General features: G+C 39.7%; 2 protein-coding genes across 2 annotated transcripts; both read left to right on the plus strand.

The window, feature by feature from the left end:
- The first annotated feature begins 7,667 nt into the window (after positions 1–7,667).
- Positions 7,668–13,215, plus strand: eapp (e2f-associated phosphoprotein). Its single transcript, XM_005728567.1, has 6 exons — positions 7,668–7,828; positions 8,556–8,734; positions 9,956–10,087; positions 10,705–10,819; positions 10,929–11,057; positions 12,447–13,215. The coding sequence occupies exons 1-6, from the start codon at positions 7,749–7,751 to the stop codon at positions 12,733–12,735; spliced, it is 924 nt and encodes a 307-aa protein (XP_005728624.1). The 5' UTR covers positions 7,668–7,748; the 3' UTR covers positions 12,736–13,215.
- Positions 13,216–14,408: 1,193 nt separating this feature from the next.
- sptssa (serine palmitoyltransferase, small subunit A) lies at positions 14,409–18,876 on the plus strand. Its single transcript, XM_005728568.2, has 2 exons — positions 14,409–14,659; positions 16,843–18,876. The coding sequence occupies exons 1-2, from the start codon at positions 14,557–14,559 to the stop codon at positions 16,944–16,946; spliced, it is 207 nt and encodes a 68-aa protein (XP_005728625.1). The 5' UTR covers positions 14,409–14,556; the 3' UTR covers positions 16,947–18,876.
- The last annotated feature ends 1,338 nt before the right edge of the window (positions 18,877–20,214 follow it).

Raw genomic sequence — 20,214 nt, forward strand, 5'->3', positions numbered from 1 at the left:
GTGAATGGATCTAAAATCTGTCCAGATGAGATTGAGGCACAAAGTGTCTGGAACCAAACTGATGATCTGGTCATTTATCGTAGCTCTGACTCCAGGTGGGTTTGAATCAGTGATGTGTGACCACATTAAAACAGCAGCCCAAAGGTTGTGATACATAAACGTAACATACAAAGCCGTCACATCGGGTGTTTTGTTGATAAGATATAAAGTGCGCTCACATTTTCTAGCCATAACTCACCTTTTTTTAATGTTCTGTTTCTGCAGCCTGACAATTTAACCATCTGCTATATTAAAGGAAATGACAACAGTGTTTTATTGTTTTTAAACTGCACTTAGGTGCCATGGCTGCTAAGGTTCGATGGTCTGGGGAGGCGTTTGGCACTGGGGGTGTAGTTAAGACTGGCACGTCTAAAACCTCTAAGCCACCTAAAGTATTAAATGGTCTAGCGCTCGTAACATGAAGAGTTCAGGGTACTTTGTTGTTTTGTTGAAGGAATCATGTCTTGTGGGTGGGAATATCACTGATTACTCGTGCTTCTTCTATTTGCCTATAACTTTCTTTCTTAGGGCTGCAGCACACCTGACTATAAAGCAGGCCTGGCTGGTCCTCTCCCAGAGGAACTGGCAGGTCTCTTTCCCTGGCTGTCTGAATTACAGTTTGTTGTCTTTATTTTGTTTCACATTCGATCATCTAGCAAGCGCTCAGATATTAATATTGAAAAACTGCATTTGGTCTCCCTTCTTTTCTAAACACTTGGGATCTGAGCAGAGACATAGGTTTGCATTGTTTTCATCTGAGTGCAGCCTGATATCTTCCAGTCCTGTCTGCAGTCAGAGCCTGGATGCAGAGCTTTGTGGGAGATCTCAGGTTTGCTTCTTTTCCCCTTCTGAAAACAAAGTTTATTGGCTTATCTTTTACATTCTCAGTGCATTTTCTGTATGGTATTCTATTGATTCTTGTATTGTGACAATCATTGGTGCTTTTTATCACATTTTTCATTTCCTGCTTTAGTTAGCGGCGCTCTATAACTTTTGGGTTGGTGTATTGCATTTCTACAGAATTCGCTGCTGTACTGGTTCCTCGTGCCCTCTCCTAAATCCAGCAAAGTAACTGTGAAGATCTGCATGGACTTCCTGTCTTTTATGCTTCTGTTGCTGACTGTTTTTAATATAGATAAACACAGCAGCAGACACTGAAAAAAAGTGTCTGCTGTCAAACAGCAAAGTCATCATAACAGCTACTGGTCATGCTCTGTCATGGCCGATCATGACAAATTTTGAATATGATGACCATATTCCATAATGACTCAAGACAAGCAAGTGGAGTCATAGATGCATGAGTCTCAGTCGTTTTGTGATGGTCACAAATGAGAGAAATCTGACTTAGCTTGTTACCCTCTCAAAAATATAATAATAATGGAACTATTTTCATCAGTGTAGTTTGACTGAAAATATTTGATTAGCGATTACAACATATAATCTACAAAATTAGAGCAGTGCTTTATTTTGAGCAAGCACCCAGGCTCAGAAAGGGACAACCAAGAAAAAAAAAGGCATGAAATGTGCACATAAAGCTTCTTCTATGGCCTTTAGATTCGAAGTGTCAGTCATGCCAGAGGCTGAAACGGTCCCACCAAAGGGTTCAGTTCAGAAGCCTTTGCTTTTTTGCAAAGTGAAATATTGTCACTGAGTACTCATAAAAAATACAGCTACTGCTGCTCTGTTGTTATCACCTTGAGTAACAGTGAAAATGTCTCGTAGTTCAAAGTATCTTAGATCTAAAAAAGTTGTGTGAAAAAGTTGTTGCTTACTTCCACCAAAGCACTACGATCTGTGCACTGTAATGTACATGTAACTACAGCGAATTCAATAAATGAGCCACACACATTATTACATTATTACCTCAATATGTTTGTTAAAGTGCTGTTTTTTGGAAGGGAGAATTAGTGTTCAGCCATTCTCTGGATGTTACCTCACGTTTAACATGCTGGTGAACAAGCATTACTCTGTACAGTAACAGAGCCTTTTACCGACTGGATAAAGAAAACAGCTCATTAGAACAGCACTAATAGTCAGTCATGTCTGACAACATGGCTTCCTGTCTTGCTGGTGTCAGCTGCCTGCCTGTTTGGCACTCTCAGAGATTATTAGGCCAGTACACATGGATGGTTCCTAGATTTTTTTTTTCAAAATCTGTAATAAATAGCATGTTTCTCAGTAATTGCTACAGATTACAGTTCTATTTATTATAACTTGACAGTATAACTCTGGCAAAAAAATAATCTCTTGCCTTAACATGATTTCATCTGTTGAGAAACCATTTGAATACACAGCAAAACAATGCATGATATTTGCATAATGGCATTTGGAGTGTTTTCTGGCTGGTGCCTGCAAACCAAAATCAGTTTTGTTGTCACCCCCTACTGCTCACATCAGTAGGCTGTCCCTCTCTGAGTCTTGTTAATTAAGCTGGAGGTTACTTCCTATTAAAATGGATTTCTTCCTAACCACTGTCACCAAGTGCTTACTCATGGGGGGTTGTGTGATAGTTGGGTTTTTGTCTGTATTATTGTAGCGTCTTCATCTCACAACATAAAGCACCTCAAGTTGACTGTTGCTGTAATTTGGTGCTATATGAATAAAACTGAAATGAAATCGAGTAGTTGTGCTTTCAAGGCATTCAATTCAGTTCGAGTAGCAAATAGCAATTTAAAGTAAACCTGTCAGTCTTGTTAAAGTTTAATGTCACAGGCAATGTTACCACAATTTAGAAAGTGCATTCCTTTACCCAGATGTCGAGTTGTTCATTTATGGAACCTGGCATATCTAAGACAGCCTTCTTACAAATCAAGCATATTTGAGCCCAAAGATGGCCCAAAGATGGCTCAAACATTTGTGCTCAGACTGACTTAACCAGATGATGAGATAACAATACAGGTAGACACAAAAACAGTGTGTTATGGGTTCATTTGTTTTTGTTTTGTTGTTTTGGATGCCAGAGTGAACGGTTGTCTGTTTCTCTGTGTTAGCCCTGTGCAGGACTGGTGACGCATGATGAGTGGTTAAAAATAATGGATGGATAATAAATAAAAAAGAATTGAAATTGATGTACTGATTTGGTAGTGATGTGATCAGATTTCAGGTTGGCCATATGTCTTCATGCTCAGTCAGATGCATGAAAACAGAAAAAAAAATATTTATGCCCAAAACCTTGACTTTAGATCATTTGATTACATGTTTTGTTACATAAAATCATGTAAAATGTTAAAATTTATTTAATCTTGTTGGATTAAATGTAACTAATTGATATATATTCTGTATAAGCCAAGCATATTTTCATAATGGTTAAATTATTGAATTAATTAACCACTGATTTTAGATATTTAATTTACACTCATTTTAGAATTACTGAGTACTGTGGAAAATTAAACATTAGTCCAAACAGGCCACAAAATGAAGCTGCAGTCTCAGTAGATCAACTCAGGCTATCAAACTACTAAATCTCACACAGCATACTATTTAAGCAGCATCACCCTGCACACAGTTTCATCAGTAATTCAAAAATGGGAAAAACTAAAGGAGTAGGGACCAGGACAAGCGCAAGAGGATAGATGGATGGATGAATTTGTGTATTAAATCCGCCTTCCTAATAGCACCTCATGGTGTCGGCCTTCATCAGCGCATCTGTCCTGAGCATCTGAAACAACATGTCTGATCTTTTGGCTCCATCTAGTGGCGGCTCCATCTCTATCTCACATTCTTTAAATCTATGGTCTCTGCATGTAAGGCTCTTGCTCCTGCAGTTCTCTTCTGTCTTTTATAAGCATCTTTCATCTGGCAAGACAAAAAACACGACCACGTCTACGTGTATCTTGTAAATATCAACCACTTTGTAGTGTCTTGTTGGGTCGGGCTCTCCTTCAGCAATAGTGGACGATCTCTAATCACCTAAGAAAATACATCCCCACTTCCAAAAACACTAGCACACTGTGTAAAATATAAATAAAGACAGAATGATCTGTAAATCCTAAAAATCCACATTTTATTGACAATTCACATTTAACTATTTAGAAAAAAAAATCTATTCATTTTCAGCTGAAACAAAAATGTTAGGAAAGAGCAAGAATAGGTTGGAAAAGTAAGTAGTACTACAAAGAAACAGCTCGAGGAACGTTTTGCTGCCATTTATGTTAAATGACAACAGGTCAGTAATGTGGTTGGGTATAAAAGAAGGATCTCAGAGAGGCAGGGTTTCTCAGAAGTAAAGATTGGCAGAGCTTCACTCATCTGCAAAAAAAAAAAAGCATCCCCAAAAATGGAACAACTTCAGAATAATGCTCTCCAACAAAAAAAGACTTACCTCAAAAGAATATCTCATAAAGTGTATTATATCATCACTAGATCTGTAGAAATCTGTGTGCAAGGTCAACAATCAACACTGGGTGATGATTTTGGGGATTTCACATGCATTAAAAACAGGCATGATTCTGTCACTGAAATCACAGAAATCACTGTCTGTGGACACAGTTCACCATGCCATCCATAAAACTCTGCTGAAATGTTATCGTGGCATATTTCACCAATGCTTACCAAAGCTTTAATGGACAATATCAAAACAGAGAAGAGACAGGTGTCGAGAGATCCTCCAGTATGTCCTCTGACGACTAAAGATGGTGCACAAACTGCATTAATGAAGCCAGTGCTTTACTGTGGATGTGCGGCCTACATGCCAGCATCACCATCAAAACCTGGCTCCTGAGAATCACCTCCAGTATCAGTGATGCAGTCAGCTTTCATGGCTTTCTTACATGAAATACTCTTGAAATGACAATTTCAACCAATGAAACAAACTGTTAATTTATTTCATCACCTGGGGAAAAAAATTGTTTGAGTGCACAAATGTTATAAGGTAATATACAGTGCTGTGAAGAAGTTTTTAGTTTTTGTGTATTTGTCACACCTTAAATGTTTCTGATCATCCAATAAATTGTAATATTAGACAAAGATAAAACGCAGTTGATACAAACTGCAGTTTTGAAATGATGATTTCAGTTACTAAGGAAAGAAACATATCCAAGCCTGTGTGAAAAAGTAATTACCACCTAAACAGAATAGCTGGTTGTGCCACCCTTGGCAGCGAGAACTGCAACCAGACATTTGTAATAACTGGCAATGAGTCTTTCACAAAGCTGTAGAGGAATTTTGGCCCACTCTTTTTTCCAGAATTGTTCTACTTCAGCCACATTGAAGGGTTTTCTGTTTAAGGTCATGCGTCTAAAACTGCTCTGACTTTGATGAGGCCATTCGACAACCTTTTTTTCAGAGGTGAAGTTGATGGTGTGTTTCAGATCATTGTGCTCCTACATAACCTGAGTGTGCTTGAGCTTCAAGGTATGAGCTAGTGGCTAGCTATTTTCCTTCAGGATTTTGTGGCAGAGAGCAAAATTCATGGTTCCATGAATTACGACAAATTGTCCAGGTCGTCAAACATCAAAGCAGCCTCACACCAATTACTTTTTGATACAGGGCTGGGTACATTAGGGTGGCTTTTTGTTTTTTCTGAATGAATGAAATCATTTAAAAACTCAATATTGTGTTTACATTTTTATTTTTATTAAACCTTTATTATACAGGTAGACCCACTGAGACTCAATGTGTCATTTACAAGCAAGACCTGTTCCAGACAAACATATTAAACTTACAACAACAACAGAAACAATAAAATAGCTAAACGTGTCTAATGCACACAGTCATATCAAAGGCAAGAACAAGTTCCCAGTGATGATTTCACAAAAACATGTGTTCGTCTTTTAAAGTCTGCAAGTGCAATCAGTTGAGAGAGCTTCAAATCCTTCAATAATGTGAAGACAGGGCAGAAAAGGAGAACACCTTATTTCCATGCTCTGTATGAACTGGTGGAACAGTGAACGTAATGATGTCCTGAGACCGCAGTCTATGACTAAACTGTTTGTGTAACATGCACTCTGATAAATAAGAGGGCAGTAAACCAGAAATAGAGTTATACATAAAGTGATACCAATGAACCGTCCTGCTTAAAGCAATGAGGACCAGTCAACAAGAGAATATAAAGTACAGTGGTGTGTTAAAGGTTTATGGACAGTTATAAATCTTAATGCCCCATGATAGACAGAATCCAACAGATGAGCACAGGCATTCATGTAAAGTATATCACCGTAATCCAGGAGGGGTAAAAAAGTGGCAGCAACAAGTCCTTTCCCTGCCGTGAAAGAGAAACATGATCTGTTTCTGAAAAAGAACCCCAGCTTCACCCTCAGTTTCTTTATTAGGTGGTCAATGCATAGCTTAAAGGAAAGATTGTCATCAATCACAATGCCTAGGTATTTGTATGACGCCTCAGTTTCAATGGAAATGCCTTGAGCAGATACATACCTCCTCTACCATAAAGGGTGTAAAGGAAAAAGTATTAGTAACTGAGGAACTGCCAGCAGAGTTGTATATGTATGTGCTACACAGAATAAGAAGCAACAAAGTGTTTGTTACAACAATTGAGAGTTTTGGTTTTGTCTGACACAGGAGTGGAGTTAATAATTAAGTGAGGAGGTAGCTCTGTGGAATGAGAGCTGACAGAGAGACTTTATAGCTTGCCAAAACCTCACCACCTAGGGTCATTTCGAGTGTCAGTGGTTAAAGTCAAAAAGTAGTGACAGTTGGCCTTTCTGCAGCTGATGAAAAAGTGGCCAATCACCATCAGAATCTGACCTCACAGCTGCCCAGGCCTGGTTTCTCTCATGTAGGAGACCAGCCAGTTCAGAACTGAACCAGGGGCCCACCCGACCTTTAACTCTGACCTGACAAAAGGGTGCATGTTTGTCCACAAAGCAGATAAAACTCTCTGGAAATATTTCCAAGCTAAATCGACATTGTCAATCAATGTAATACGACACCAGTTACCCATACGGAAAATAAATAGTAAAAACTTATATGTGATTACTCATGAAAGTGGTCACTTTCATGAGTAAATCATATAAGGCTTCAGTGTTGGGAAGGTTACTTTTAAAATGTATTCCATTACAGAATACAGAATACATGCCCCAAAATGTATTCTGTAACGTATTCCGTTACGTTACTCAATGACAGTAACGTATTCTGAATACTTTGGATTACTTACTATATTATCATGCTTTTTACAACAACGTGAATGTACTATTGCTGTGTGATTTATTACTATTACTGAAGGTCCGCGACTCCGAACTGTAGTAAAGGGACCTCTGACTAATACGGCGGGGTCCCTGTCGGCTCGTAGCCGAGAAATAGCTTTACTTTGTTGTGTGGGTCAACTTTTCTTGACAGAGAGAGGCGTTGAAAGACTGCTCCAACGAAACTTATTGTTTCGGAGGAAAACACGAACACGGTGTACAGTCGAGTCTTAATAGCTTACTTACAACTGGGCTCGTCAGGCACTCTTCTTGGCTGCAGTGGTTATTATTATATTTACATGCTTCCAGCTTGCTGGTGACACTGTTGGGGATATATACAACTTCATAACATAAAGCAGTTTTTTTTTCATCCTTTTGTTATATTCCTCCCTAAGCGCCTGTCCCACACTCCAGCCCAGTTGAGGACGGTAATAGACTTTAGTATACGCTTTCCAACCCTTATTAAACACAAACGAAGAAGAAGCGGAAGCGGAAGAAGCAATTTGGCGTGTTGTAGCTAACTTATCAGCACCTCATGCTATTGTAATTAACGCTCCTCTAACATTTAACATGAATAAGCTAGGTCAAGCACAAGACTTTGAGTCATATGAGATCGAAGAGCCGAGCGACGAAGAGCGGGCCGCCAGCAGGTGCGAGGATAACACGGGTGTTTATCTTTAGGGGCCAGCGCAGCTTTGGCTTTGGGAGGTTAAAGTGCAGTTAGCTAGCTGGGAGCTAACATGTAAACAAACTAGAATAGCAGGGAGACTGCGCTGAGCCCCTCTTTACGGTGAATTTATTTTAACGTGACATGGATGTTACTGCTTAATTATGTTTATAGAAAGGCGGCAGATTTTTATAAGTCTAAATGTTGCAGGAAAGCGGGTGAGAAGAAAATAAAATACACGAGTGTAGATGCTTATTATTGCCCTAATTAGCCAAGAATTTTCTGGATTTATTATTATGGCGCTAAATTGGAGAAAATTAAGCAAGACGTAATAATTATTAATAGTTATAAGTGATGTCTTGCGATGTCTTGATGTGTCCAAAACTTCAAAAGAACTTGTCTACCTGAAGATCTGAAGTTTATTCATTATTAAAGCAGCAAATATGTATGTACCGATGGATGCAGTGAGTACAGGCAACTAATTTTGGTTTTGAGCTAAGCTTAAAGCGACAGTTTCGACGTGGATTCTTGGTTTTCAAATTAAGTGCTTAATTATTTGGTCTTTTAAATACTATACGATACCACTACATGATATAATGTTACATGTGCAGAATAACATATGAATGGTTACTTCAATTTCTTAATCTTCTGGGTTTGGGAGTCTGTGGGTTTTTTGGGGTTTTTTCCTGAAAACTTTTTCTCTGTTTCAGTTCGGAGGATGAGCTGGACGTGCTCCTGAACGGGACTCCGGACCAGAAAAAGAAGCTGATCAGAGAGTATCTAACTGGGGAGAGCGAGTCATCCAGCGAGGATGATTTTGAAAAAGAGATGGAGGCAGAGCTCAGCTCCACCATCAAGACCATGCAGGGAACCTGGGGACCAGCAGCAGGTAACACCCAGCTGCTAGTATTTGTATTTTCTTAGTGATATGTCTGGATTTACTTTTCTATCAACTGATTAGATGGCAGCTATAGCCAAAAGCTGTGTGCAAAGCTTCATCTTAGCTAATTCTAGTCATTGAATGAGCTGACAGTGTTTGTGATGTTGTCGTTTTGAGCATTTTTAATGAAAATATCTTACAAATAATCAGCTGTGTGGTTCATTTATTTGCTGAGTAAAACTTAGCACTCCATCATCTTGTCCAATTATGGCCACTTCTGGCTCCAAAAAAACAACCGGCGTTGCCACTGTTGTTAAGCTGGGCAGATACTGTGCGATTTTTTTTTTTGGGATTTTTTTTCCAGTCACGTTATTCAGCTTCTGCTCAAACTGCACGATTGACTCGCAGGGGTTAGAAGTTCGCAGGTCACGATGCTCACATTATATGGTCCGATGCTCTGATGCGACTTCAGTGCTCACACTGTGCGTCCATAACATGAAGTTATAACGGAAAATCTGTCGCTCGCTCTCCCTCTCTGTCTTTCACTCACACAGACACGCACACTGCCACCATCAACTTTGCTAAATTGCTAATGAAAAACATTGATCAGGCAGCTATGATTGAGCAGCAATGTCCATCCAATTATTTTCATGGTTGTTGTGGTTATGATAATTTTGTGAGGCCACATGGGAAAGGCTCAGATGAGCTTGCCAAAGTTCTACAAGTTGTGCCTCCATCGCTTGTGTCGTGTGCCCCGTTTTTTTACTTTCATTTCTGTGTTTGCGCGTGCGCAGTGTGAGAGGCTGCGGTGACACCCTCACGACGGCCGACAGGATTTCAAGCAGGTTTGAATTTCTTACGATCGAGCGACTGATGATTGGGAGCTGGTCGTGAGGTGTTAATCGCTTCTCGATACCCTACGTATACTACACGATGCACGAAACACGATGAAGGCAAAACTTGGGCCGATCCCCAAAACAGTCGCACAACTGAAAAATCGGCTCAAAATGAGCCAAAAATCGCACAGTGTATGCCCAGCATTAATTTCTGACTCACTAAATAATGTGCTGCAGCGTATGTTTAAGCACAAAACAAGTATTATGTTGTGTCACTAGTGGTATAGGAGGAAGCCAAGTTTAATCCCAAGGTTAACTAACTTATCCTGCTGTGTCTGACAGACCGTCTCTGTAAATACAGTTTGTGCTTAGCATTGTGTTTGTTCTCTGGTAGAGACCTCAAAACGACCAGGAGGAGGAGGAGCAGAAGGGGAAGGAAGTGCTGTTGGTGGTCCTGGACTTTCTAACCCACAGATGTATGATGAGGTTTATTTTGACTCGGACTCAGAGGAGGACGGCACACCGAGTAAGAGAACTGGTTTTCCTGCTCTGGTTACTAACAGTCATTAAGATGTCATTGTCTTACTTCTCGCTATCACCTTTTCTATCCCTTTGAAGAAGTTAGGTTCCATAAATGCTAAAGAGGTAAGTATTATTTCTCAGTTGCAGTCAATAGATAGAAAATAAACTGTAGGAAACTAAACAGAAGAAAAAAGGAGAGAAGTAACAATTTAACATAAACCAGTGACACACTCCAGGGCCTGATCAACCCTGGCAGGGCCTCCTTGGATGAGGGTGTCTAGTGATAATGGCCGAAACACCTGATGAATTCAAGGTCCACTACTGATGATGTGGCCCAAATTTAAAATGATAATCTAGATCGATCTCTAATCCCTAAACCTAACCAAGGAAGGAAAATGGCAGATTAGCCTGGGTAAAAGACCGAAAGTTGAGGCACACAACGATGTGTGCTGCTGGCAAAGTTTCTAGGCTGCCTTTCCTCATAACAGCCATCCCTCAAGAATCTCTTCATCTAAAGCAATGCATTATCAGGGACTGTAACATCCAGTCCTTTTAACTGAATCATGATGACAGAATACATGTACAACCTGCCACTAACAGTATTTAAAATTTCTTCTGTAGGCAGCTCAACAAGCCAGAGGCGGAGACAGCGGACCATTCCGACCAATGACGAGCTGCTGTATGACCCCGACGAGGACGACAGAGACCAGGCCTGGGTTGACGCCAGGAGGAGAGAGTAACACAGATTCTCTTACAATTTCTAAAACACATGCTACCAGATGTTTTTGCTTCTTTCTTTTTTTTCCCCTCCAGAGACTCATTCCACCTCTTACCGTCCTGTGTAGGTACAGCAGAAGAAAACGACCTGCTGCAGCTTTTCACTCAAAGCTTCGCCACCCTCAAGCTTTGCCTCACAGCGACGCTGTGCTTAACTGTCCCGCCTGCATGACGACACTCTGCCTGGACTGTCAGAGGTGAGGCTCCACAGCAGGTTTCAAAACAGTGCAGATCCCTATCTTTACCCAGCAGCAGATTAAGGTGTCAGCCTAATGTTAACTGAGATCAGAGAGCTGCTCGCCTCTGCAGAAGTTTGACATCCACAAAATCTGACTGATGATGGAGTAGTGTTACATATACCATCTCTGATAGTGGCCAAGTTTCTTTTTTACTACACTAAAACGTGCTTTATGTCCTACACAGTGGAGTTTCAGTCCAGCAGAGGGAAAATTGCTAGAACTTAATAATACTGACATTTTAAGAAAAGTCTTTGAAAAGCGTTTGTATTGTTGTGATTGAGAACAACATCATGTTGTATTCAATATGCTCACCGTGTGCCCCAAAGCACGGCAGTGTGCACTGAAAATAACCTTGCATCAGTTCGCACACACTGCTGTTTGGATTTATCTTCCATCGGTGGTGCAACTCTTGATTTTGTAACCTGGAGCGTTCCACTGCAGCTGTCGCAGCTGGGTTGAACACAAGTGTACGATTGTGTCAGGTTTTCATCACCATTTTAATGATATTCCAGTACAGAAGCTCAGAGACATACACGTATACAGAGGGAGATTTTGAAACATTTTGAAAACTTGAGACTTTGGGGTTTTGACTTCTTCTCCTCATATATTAGTGCTGATGTTGGCGGTGTTCTTTGAGTGGCGACACCCATCATTCAGGCAAATAATGCATTGACTTCCTTTATGCCCTAATGGGCATAAATAGAAGTGACTGCGTGATAAGCTTGCTGCAGCGTGTGAAGCGACCAATGCAGAGGGTGTACTGGAGCCTTATGACTTTAATTTGGTGATTTAACTTATCCAGAATGTCCTTGCTGAGGGCACAGATAACAGGAGCTGAGGGCCGTTTAGCCATATACTTCAAACAACTGGAAACCTTTTCGCAAAGCTAGGACTCACCCCCTGCTGGCCCCCTGCTGGCCATTACAAAGAATGCAGGTTAATCCACTTCCACTTAAGCTTTACTTCACTGACACCAAAGCTACACCCATGTTTTCATATATGCACAGGACTAGTTCCCATGTTTGACAAGCTGGAATGATTAAATATGTGATGAAAACATGAACAAAAACTAGTTATTGCTGACTAAGGAGAGCCAATGGGCCATTGCCCAACTCCCATTACATGTCTCTGTCCATATTGTTAGATTAGGGATCATAGTATCACAGTCAAAGCTGTTTTGACAACACAAGGCATGTGAGTCACTTCATACTCTACATCAGTTTTTTGTTGTTTGTTTGTTTGTTTTTTAATGAAAGATTTGAAGTGATTGTAAGAGAAACGTTCATTAGTTTGTAGAGATTTTGTCATTTTAAAATGTAACGACACATCACTCTTGTGTCCGTTCAGGCACGAGAAGTATCGCACGCAGTATCGAGCAATGTTTGTGATGAACTGCACAGTCAAGAGAGAGGAGGTGCTGCGTTACAAAAACCAGCAGGAGAAGAACCGGAGGAACAGGAAGAGGAGGAGGGGACAGCAGACAGAGACGCCTGCGGATGAGACTCCAGCAGCGATGGGGATGGATGCTGATGAGGTGTACCACCCGGTGCAGTGCTCTGAGTGCTCCACTGAGGTGGCCGTGTTCGATAAAGATGAGGTTTACCACTTCTTCAACATCCTGGCCAGCCACTGCTGACAAGGACTGAACGAGGTCTGAGCTGGACTTTGTCTCTAACTTCACACCTCGTGGCTCAGATCTTTGTCTTTATATCCAAAATGCTCACCAAAGCAAAGCTAAAGGGGAGTGAACACTGGACGTGTGCTCATCACTTTAAGTTAACGCTGTTATTGTTCTGTATTTGCAGGATGTGTAAATGTCCATCTTCTTTTTTCTTTTTCTTTTTTTTGCAAATAAGATCATGGCGCCAGTGACAACTTGTCAGTGTTGTGTTTACAGCAGTTACAACAGTTTTGACAGCTTTTTTTGCTTCAGCGTCACGGCTGAGATGGCAAATCAGTCTGTGATCAGTCGCCTGATCATGTTTGTCATACACATTTTGAACACATTGTTCAACAGGTAACAAAAATGAAATCCTTTTCAGGATTAGAAAAAATGTACCACCTCATGTCTGTAAAACTTTAAGTGCTGTGCCTGAACACAACCTTTTGCCGTTGACTCCGGTGTTCTTGTGTCTTGTCTTACTGCGTGTGTAATTTGGAGAGCAAAAATGTTGGGAGTAATTTAAATCGGTCACACAAATCTGATTTATTAAGGTACAGGTCAGCATAATGCAGCTCTCCTCTGGTTGAATCCTATACTTCACCTCCTCCCACTTGATTACACAAATTCCTCATCAATTTCTGACAGGAAAGTTGCCCCTATATTAAAACATATTGATTTTCCTTTAGCTTCCCCTCATTAATCTGAATTACAATGCTGTTTATATTAACAAGAGCATCATCAAACCTGTGCTTTGTTTTATTCGATTTTTTGTTTTTTTATTAGCAGAATACTTCGACACTCATAGTGTCTGCTTGTTTTCGACCAATTTGCACCGCTGTAGTTTGAATGCTGGTCATTATTGTGCATTGGTAGTAGAGCAGCCACAGAACTTTCTACGACTATCAGTGTATTTTTGCAATTTTGCCATCATGCTAATGTGGCCTGTGTAATTGGCCATAAATAATATAGACTAAATCACACTGACACTGAAAAACTTCTAAAAGTTTTACATTTGCTGCTGTTTTTATTTTTTAAAATGCAAAAAAATACAGTTTTCTGAAACTTTTGAAAGGCTACATCATTTTTCCTTGACAAATAATCTCGCCTGAGACGGGTAATTTTCAGCATATGCATGCTGCCACAGTTATGGCTTCGGTAAGTAAAAGTTCTGATGTCTATCAGAATTGTAGGAATAGAGACAGTGCTTTGTCTGCCTCACTTGTACACAGTTGGTATGATCATAATATAGTTTCCTGACATTTAATTGGTAGTTAACTGATTTCATAAATATCTGTACTTCTTAAGGAAATGTGTTTCAAACTGGGGAGTATAGCATTTTGTTGGGGAATCTATTCAGCCATGGAATGATCCACATTTAGTGCTTTAGTGAGTGTTTGGGCCAGTAGAGTGCTTTGGTTTGGGGGGTGACTCAAAATCTGTTTTAAAGAACCAAGATATTTGATGCTTAATGGAAAGAAAATACACTAAGATGGGCACTCGGTTAAGGCAAAGCAAGATAAACAAGCAAATAAAAATAGAGCTGCTGTTCTGAAACATAGAGTATAAATTAAACTTTGATGTGGTGTTGAAAGTTACTTTTGACTCTTATTTTGAAATTAGGAAGGTGGAACACCCTGGTCTGCGTCACAATCATACGGTTGAACGCGGAGTTGTGATTTGCCGGAAACCAGCGCCTCGCGATTAAACCTTACGTGAGCACAAAACACCTCACCACGAAACATAAAGAGGATAAGAGCCGCGAGGAAGGAGCAAAGTTATTTTAAAAGTTGGACCATGGCACTTGGAGAGTGTTGGAAGCAGTTATCCTGGTTTTACTACCAGTATCTTCTGGTGACAGCCTTGTACATGCTGGAGCCCTGGGAGAGGACGGTGTTCAGTATCCTTTTTCCGTATTGAAGTGGCTTCTGAAGGGATGTACTACCGAGCTAATTTGCTACCTTTAGCCGAACGCTAGCCTGACTGACCTAGATCTTTCACTGATAGCGCTAACTTTGGGTAAAAGTAAACATAGCTTCAGTTGTTTGTATAAACCATTTACAGCATTTTAACACATGAGCGGTGATTTATGGCAAATGCGGCATATAGACCGAGTCGGCCCTTGTTATCGTTGAAAGCTAAAGAGTTCACAGCTTAGTCAATTCTGAATTGAACACTCATCCGCCACATTGTAGAGACTGCTCTAAATGTTATTCTACAAGTTATGTGTTTTAATCTGTAATTGGTTTGTGTATAAACGGATGAAAACTGGAGCGATGTGTGCGTAAACCGCTTCCTAGTTCATAACCTAGTTGACATAAAGAAACGTGTTTGTAGTGACAGACTTGAGTAAAGCGTCAAATTCCTTTCATTGATACATTAAAGAATGTTTCACACTTTGTTGTCGTGCTGTGTACTTTGCCTTTCAAGTCCAGCGTGAGTGCGGTTAGTTTACTCTTTGGGCGGCATCAAAGCTAAGCTAGCTTCAGCTACTTTAAGAGAGTCGGTCAGGTGATTGTCGCGTGAAGTACATACACGTTACGTATGACCTTTATTTTAATTTTATGCTTTAAAAAAAACGCAAACAATGTTAACTGAACGAAGTTAATAATTAGAGTGTACCCCTTGTTGATGGTTTTATGACTGTACTTTGATCTGTGGCAGTGCAGGAAGTCATCAGTATCACGTTCTGTGCATGATGGCGTCACTGTCGGGGTGTATCTCGTCTCCCTCCGAGGGTCAGGTGTGTTACTGTGTCTTCCTGATCGTTATCGGCCTGCATCTCATCAAATAACTTGACGCAGTCGCTCAGGGATCACACTGGTTATTTTATTGTTGATCTACAGGAAGCAGATTATGGCTACGATGAACTTAACTTCCAGTGGCTGATGAGACTTTTGTAGGTTTTGTAAGTATTTAAGGGTTTGGGTTTTTTCCTGTTTCTTTTCCTATCGGGAATGGCAAGTGAATGAGCGTTAGAAAATGTCAGTGACTGACAACATTTCTTGGTTGACAAATCTGTTGGGAAATATGTGGTCACTTGATAGAAGGTGTACAGCTCTGTAGAGAGCTGTGACCTCCAAGGTTATTTTCATTGCAAAACATCCTGTCACAAGTTTAAAATCTGTTTTGTACAACATTTACAGCTAAATGGAGCAAAAATAAACACTGAAGTTCCTCCACCTAAAGTTTCCTGGTACTATAAATGATCTTTTTGAGTCATAAGTTAAAAATGTATATTCATCATGTAAGATGATAAAAAGCAGCAGTTTCTGTCCTTGAAGAACCAGGAGCTTTCAGATGTGTGTGTGATGCGGTTGCTAATTTTCTTGTAAGCACAGTAATTTTGTCAGGCAAGACAACAGTGTCACATATTCCCACTGGAAGATGCTGCCTGTGGAAAGCAGCAAGTATAAGAGCTGCAGAGCCTTCTGCAACTTGCCTTTTTGTGTAGTGGTGATCTTATATGATAGCTATCAGCAAGGACATTCAACAATGAAAATGTCTATTGGACCATGCTTTGAGCAAAATGATGGCAACAGTCTGCTTTCCTGTTTACATTAGCAAGGTAATTATAAAGCGTGTAAACATGCTTTACGCTCAATAGTGTGATTTTGAGAGCATTATTGTGGCTATCTCTGTACATAGTTTTAAAGTTATTTCAAATATTTTTTCCTCCCTGCTTTCTGGAATGTAAATCCTGCCGAACGAGTTTGAAATTCTTTCCAGTTGCTAGAAGATTTACCACTAAAGTTTGACTTGCCTTACTGAAATCATGAGACTTTGTGTCTACACTTTAGCCACAGCTGTTATATAAGCCAGTTAACATTTTGCAGGGCTTGTATTGATATCTTTTCTATTCACAAACCAGGAAAAGAGGTCACTGACTGTTTGGTGGCCAAACATTTGCATGCAGGTGTAACTGGCTGCCAGCCTGTATCCATTAGCAGGCAGTGTTTGTTGGATGTAAATCACATTACCAGCTACTGATTGTTGAAGGCACATCAGTTAGAGTTTGTTTGTGGTTCCCTGCAGTAAAACTTGAATGTCTTCAGAAATTCCTCCTTAACGTCTCTCCTTCAGACTCCCTGCTGATCTCTGTGGCTGGTATGGCCATATACACCGGCTATGTGTTCATGCCACAGCACATCATGGCCATCTTGCACTACTTTGAAGTCATCCAGTGATCCAGGGATCCGGATCGTCGTGTATGTCTGTGGCTTCCTGTCATTCCATCTGCCTACTCCCCATTCACCTGTCTTTCTGCTGTCCTCTGGGGTTCTGCAGCGGAAATTTTCTCCTTTCCAAGACTGATCCAGTATCAACGGTCAAGTATCTGGCTGGGAGGGTCATGCCAGATACTTTGTTGGACACTGTAGGCAAAGAAACAGTCCTCACGACTGTTTCTTTGCTACTGACGTTCAGATTGTGAGCAGTGCTGGGCTTGGAGGCAAAGCCTTGAAAAGGGGTGTGCTTGGTGTTGATTCACATTAGGTTGTTCTTTGTGCTGTGCTTTTTCTTCTTTTTTTTTTTCCCCTCTCTCTTCTGGATCAATTATGCCTTAATGTGTGTACGTTAAGAGGACTATTTTGTTAATTTCATTGATACACTAAAACAGCTGTTGTCTTAGTTACATTCAGAGATGGGACACACTGGACGATGAACAGAATACATAGAATAAAAAATACACCATTTTTTGAGCAGGACTGGATCCGGAGGGCACCTGATTCTCAATCCAGGCTGTCAAGTTGTTGCTCTTAGGAACTGATAAACTCTTTTCCACCGTAACTATTTCCCATCACTTTTATGCTATGGTTTGTACATACGGGCACTGTAACTGTTGATCGTGTGCATCATCAGACGGTTCAGTCAAAAGGTTAATCCTTTTACAATATAAAGGTCAAAGGCATGACTTAAACTGCTGAGTAACTTTCAGTGACTTCCTCTCAAATCAAATGCACTTGCAGTGAGTTAAATGAGTGATTTATTCTCCACGTTGGAGGCGCACATCTGTAAAAAATGCTTTTGTTTCTACTTCCACCACTACAATAAGGACCTTCATCCTTATCCCATTAGTCCAAGCTGGGTCAGAATGTGAGTGTGATGAAGCAGTCTGGGCATTTTAGAGAATCTTGGTCTAAAACACCCGCCCATTTTAAAGGATTTGTTGCCCACCTGAAGGTCTTGAGTGGACATGAGTTGACTCAATTTGCCGTCTTCCAAATTTGGTTAGTCCCCATAAATTATTTCAGTATTCTTCAGTTGTCTCTTTTCCCTTCCACACACTTTGTCATTTTTTTATGCTGTAATCACTTAAAATTCCAGGGATCAAATAAATAGTCATGACAGTGTGAACTTGCTGCAACAAAGCTGGGTTTGACACATCCTTCTTTTTTTTAACTTTACACTCCAGCCCTTATTGCTGTAAGCCAAATTAACACGGTCTGATTTTGGGCACAGCAGTTCTGCCTGCACTAAGTACTACTGCAGAATACACCTCCAAACTACTGAATGAAGTTTCATTGTCATGAATGGTGCAAGTATTAATTTGTTGATGCAGAAAATGTAGAGATGTTGTTAAGCTTGATTTTAATCTGCTGCCAAGTCTAATTTAGACCAATGGAACTGCAGCGACTAGAGCACACCAAGAACAACTAGACAGTCAATATTAGTAAATTCACTTTGATCTACTGAGAAACTACAGCGATTTCTTCCCTTTGAGGCTGTGAGGCGGTAACGTGTGGTTTTATGTGCTTGTACATATGCATTGCTCTGAAAAGCCAGCATTGTCCCCTTTTATGCTTAATAGTGCTCAATTATCCAAAGTTAATGTTACTGTGGTCGTCATTAAGAGTTTCTTCAGCACAGAAATGTTAGCGAAAATACATTTTAATGTGAAAATATTTTGTGTGTATTTGTACTGCCAATGTTACTCCTGTAAGAATTACGATCCCCTTGCAAAATGATGTATTTTTCTCAATTATGTATATATAACCTTAAATACATATTTGTAAAGTTTTCTAGTCAAATATATTAGTAAATGGAATTAATCATTTGTTTTTGTGAGCTATTTCTTCTTCTACATGACTGAACTCATTAAAGGGATGTTAAACTAATGTTGTTCCACTTGGTCTCAATCCTTCCTGTGCCTACACTTGTCAGTGTAGGCCACTAGATGGCAGGGTTTCTATGGTTTTTCTTTTTCTCTTGCTCCTGCAATCCAAACAAGAATGAACGCAGGTGCGTTGTTATCACTGAATGTAACTTATTGTAAACAGTCCATTCAAGACTTTCGTCAATAAAAAAAAAAGACAGCCTTAAAGTGGATCTTGTGGATTTCATCATCAAAGTTTTGTAAACATGTTTATGAGTATTTACATAAACTGAAGGTCTTGATGCATGCTCAATCATCCCCAACCTTATAAACCGTGCATTTGCACATTAATTATTAATTAATTATCAAGGAACTGACTTCACAGCCCATTATTCATTCAGTGAGCTAGTTTCAGTCATTGCACAAAGGTACTGTTTATAAGATTGGGGAAACCTGCAGTCAGCTGTGACTGAAGTCACTTGGATGAGTGAGAAAACGTTTCTCCTACTGAAAGTGCCAAATCCAGATGAACAGAATCAACCTTCTGGGAGTTACATAAACTGAAGTACAAATTTAAGGTAAGATTACTGCACCTGAGTATTATTATTCTTTGTTTAAAAGTTTTTTACTATGATTTTTTTGATGACCATTGGCCTGATTGTTAATGAGTCAACTGCCCCATGGGCTATAGAGTTACTTTTTAAAGTAAATTTGTAATATAAAATACTAAATAATTTATGGTTCATTTAAAAGACCCCCCAAAAAAGAAAGAACTTATAAAAGCTGAAATTTTGCTTCTTTTTTGGTCTTGAATTACAGCAAATCTGAAGTTTCACCATTTTTGACAAATACTCATCACTACTATGAGGTCTTGTCTGATAAATTATGATTTCCGTTGTGTAAAGTTGATTAAAATAGACATTAAAACAGGCTACTTTGTAACTGGTAACCAACCAACATATTCAACTAAAGGTTTTAAGTGGGTGTGCACAAGCTAACAGATGACTATATCCATTGTTTCCAGTGTGTGTTTGGGACATACTTGTGTTTAAAAGTCTCTGCATGCATGTGTAGCAGTTAAAGAACAACCCTGTCCACAGTTATTACATTTTTAGCCATCATAGTAAAATTTTGCACAAATGAACAAAAGTTTTTTTTTTTCATTTACTTATGCAATAAAAAAAATTATAAAAAGTATTTACAATGTAAATAATTGTAGCTTTATACAGCAGCAAATATTAAAGGTTTAAAAGAGCTGTATGTAGATTTCTAAAACTTGTAATTAATATCATGGGGGGAGGGGGGTCATCTGATTGCTGGGGCTTTCTCTGTGTTTTATATAAATGTAAAATAAATATAAA

This window comes from Pundamilia nyererei, unplaced genomic scaffold (assembly GCF_000239375.1).
Source record: "Pundamilia nyererei isolate P.nyererei 1_Seehausen unplaced genomic scaffold, PunNye1.0 scaffold00029, whole genome shotgun sequence".
Classification (NCBI taxonomy): Eukaryota; Metazoa; Chordata; class Actinopteri; order Cichliformes; family Cichlidae; genus Pundamilia; species Pundamilia nyererei.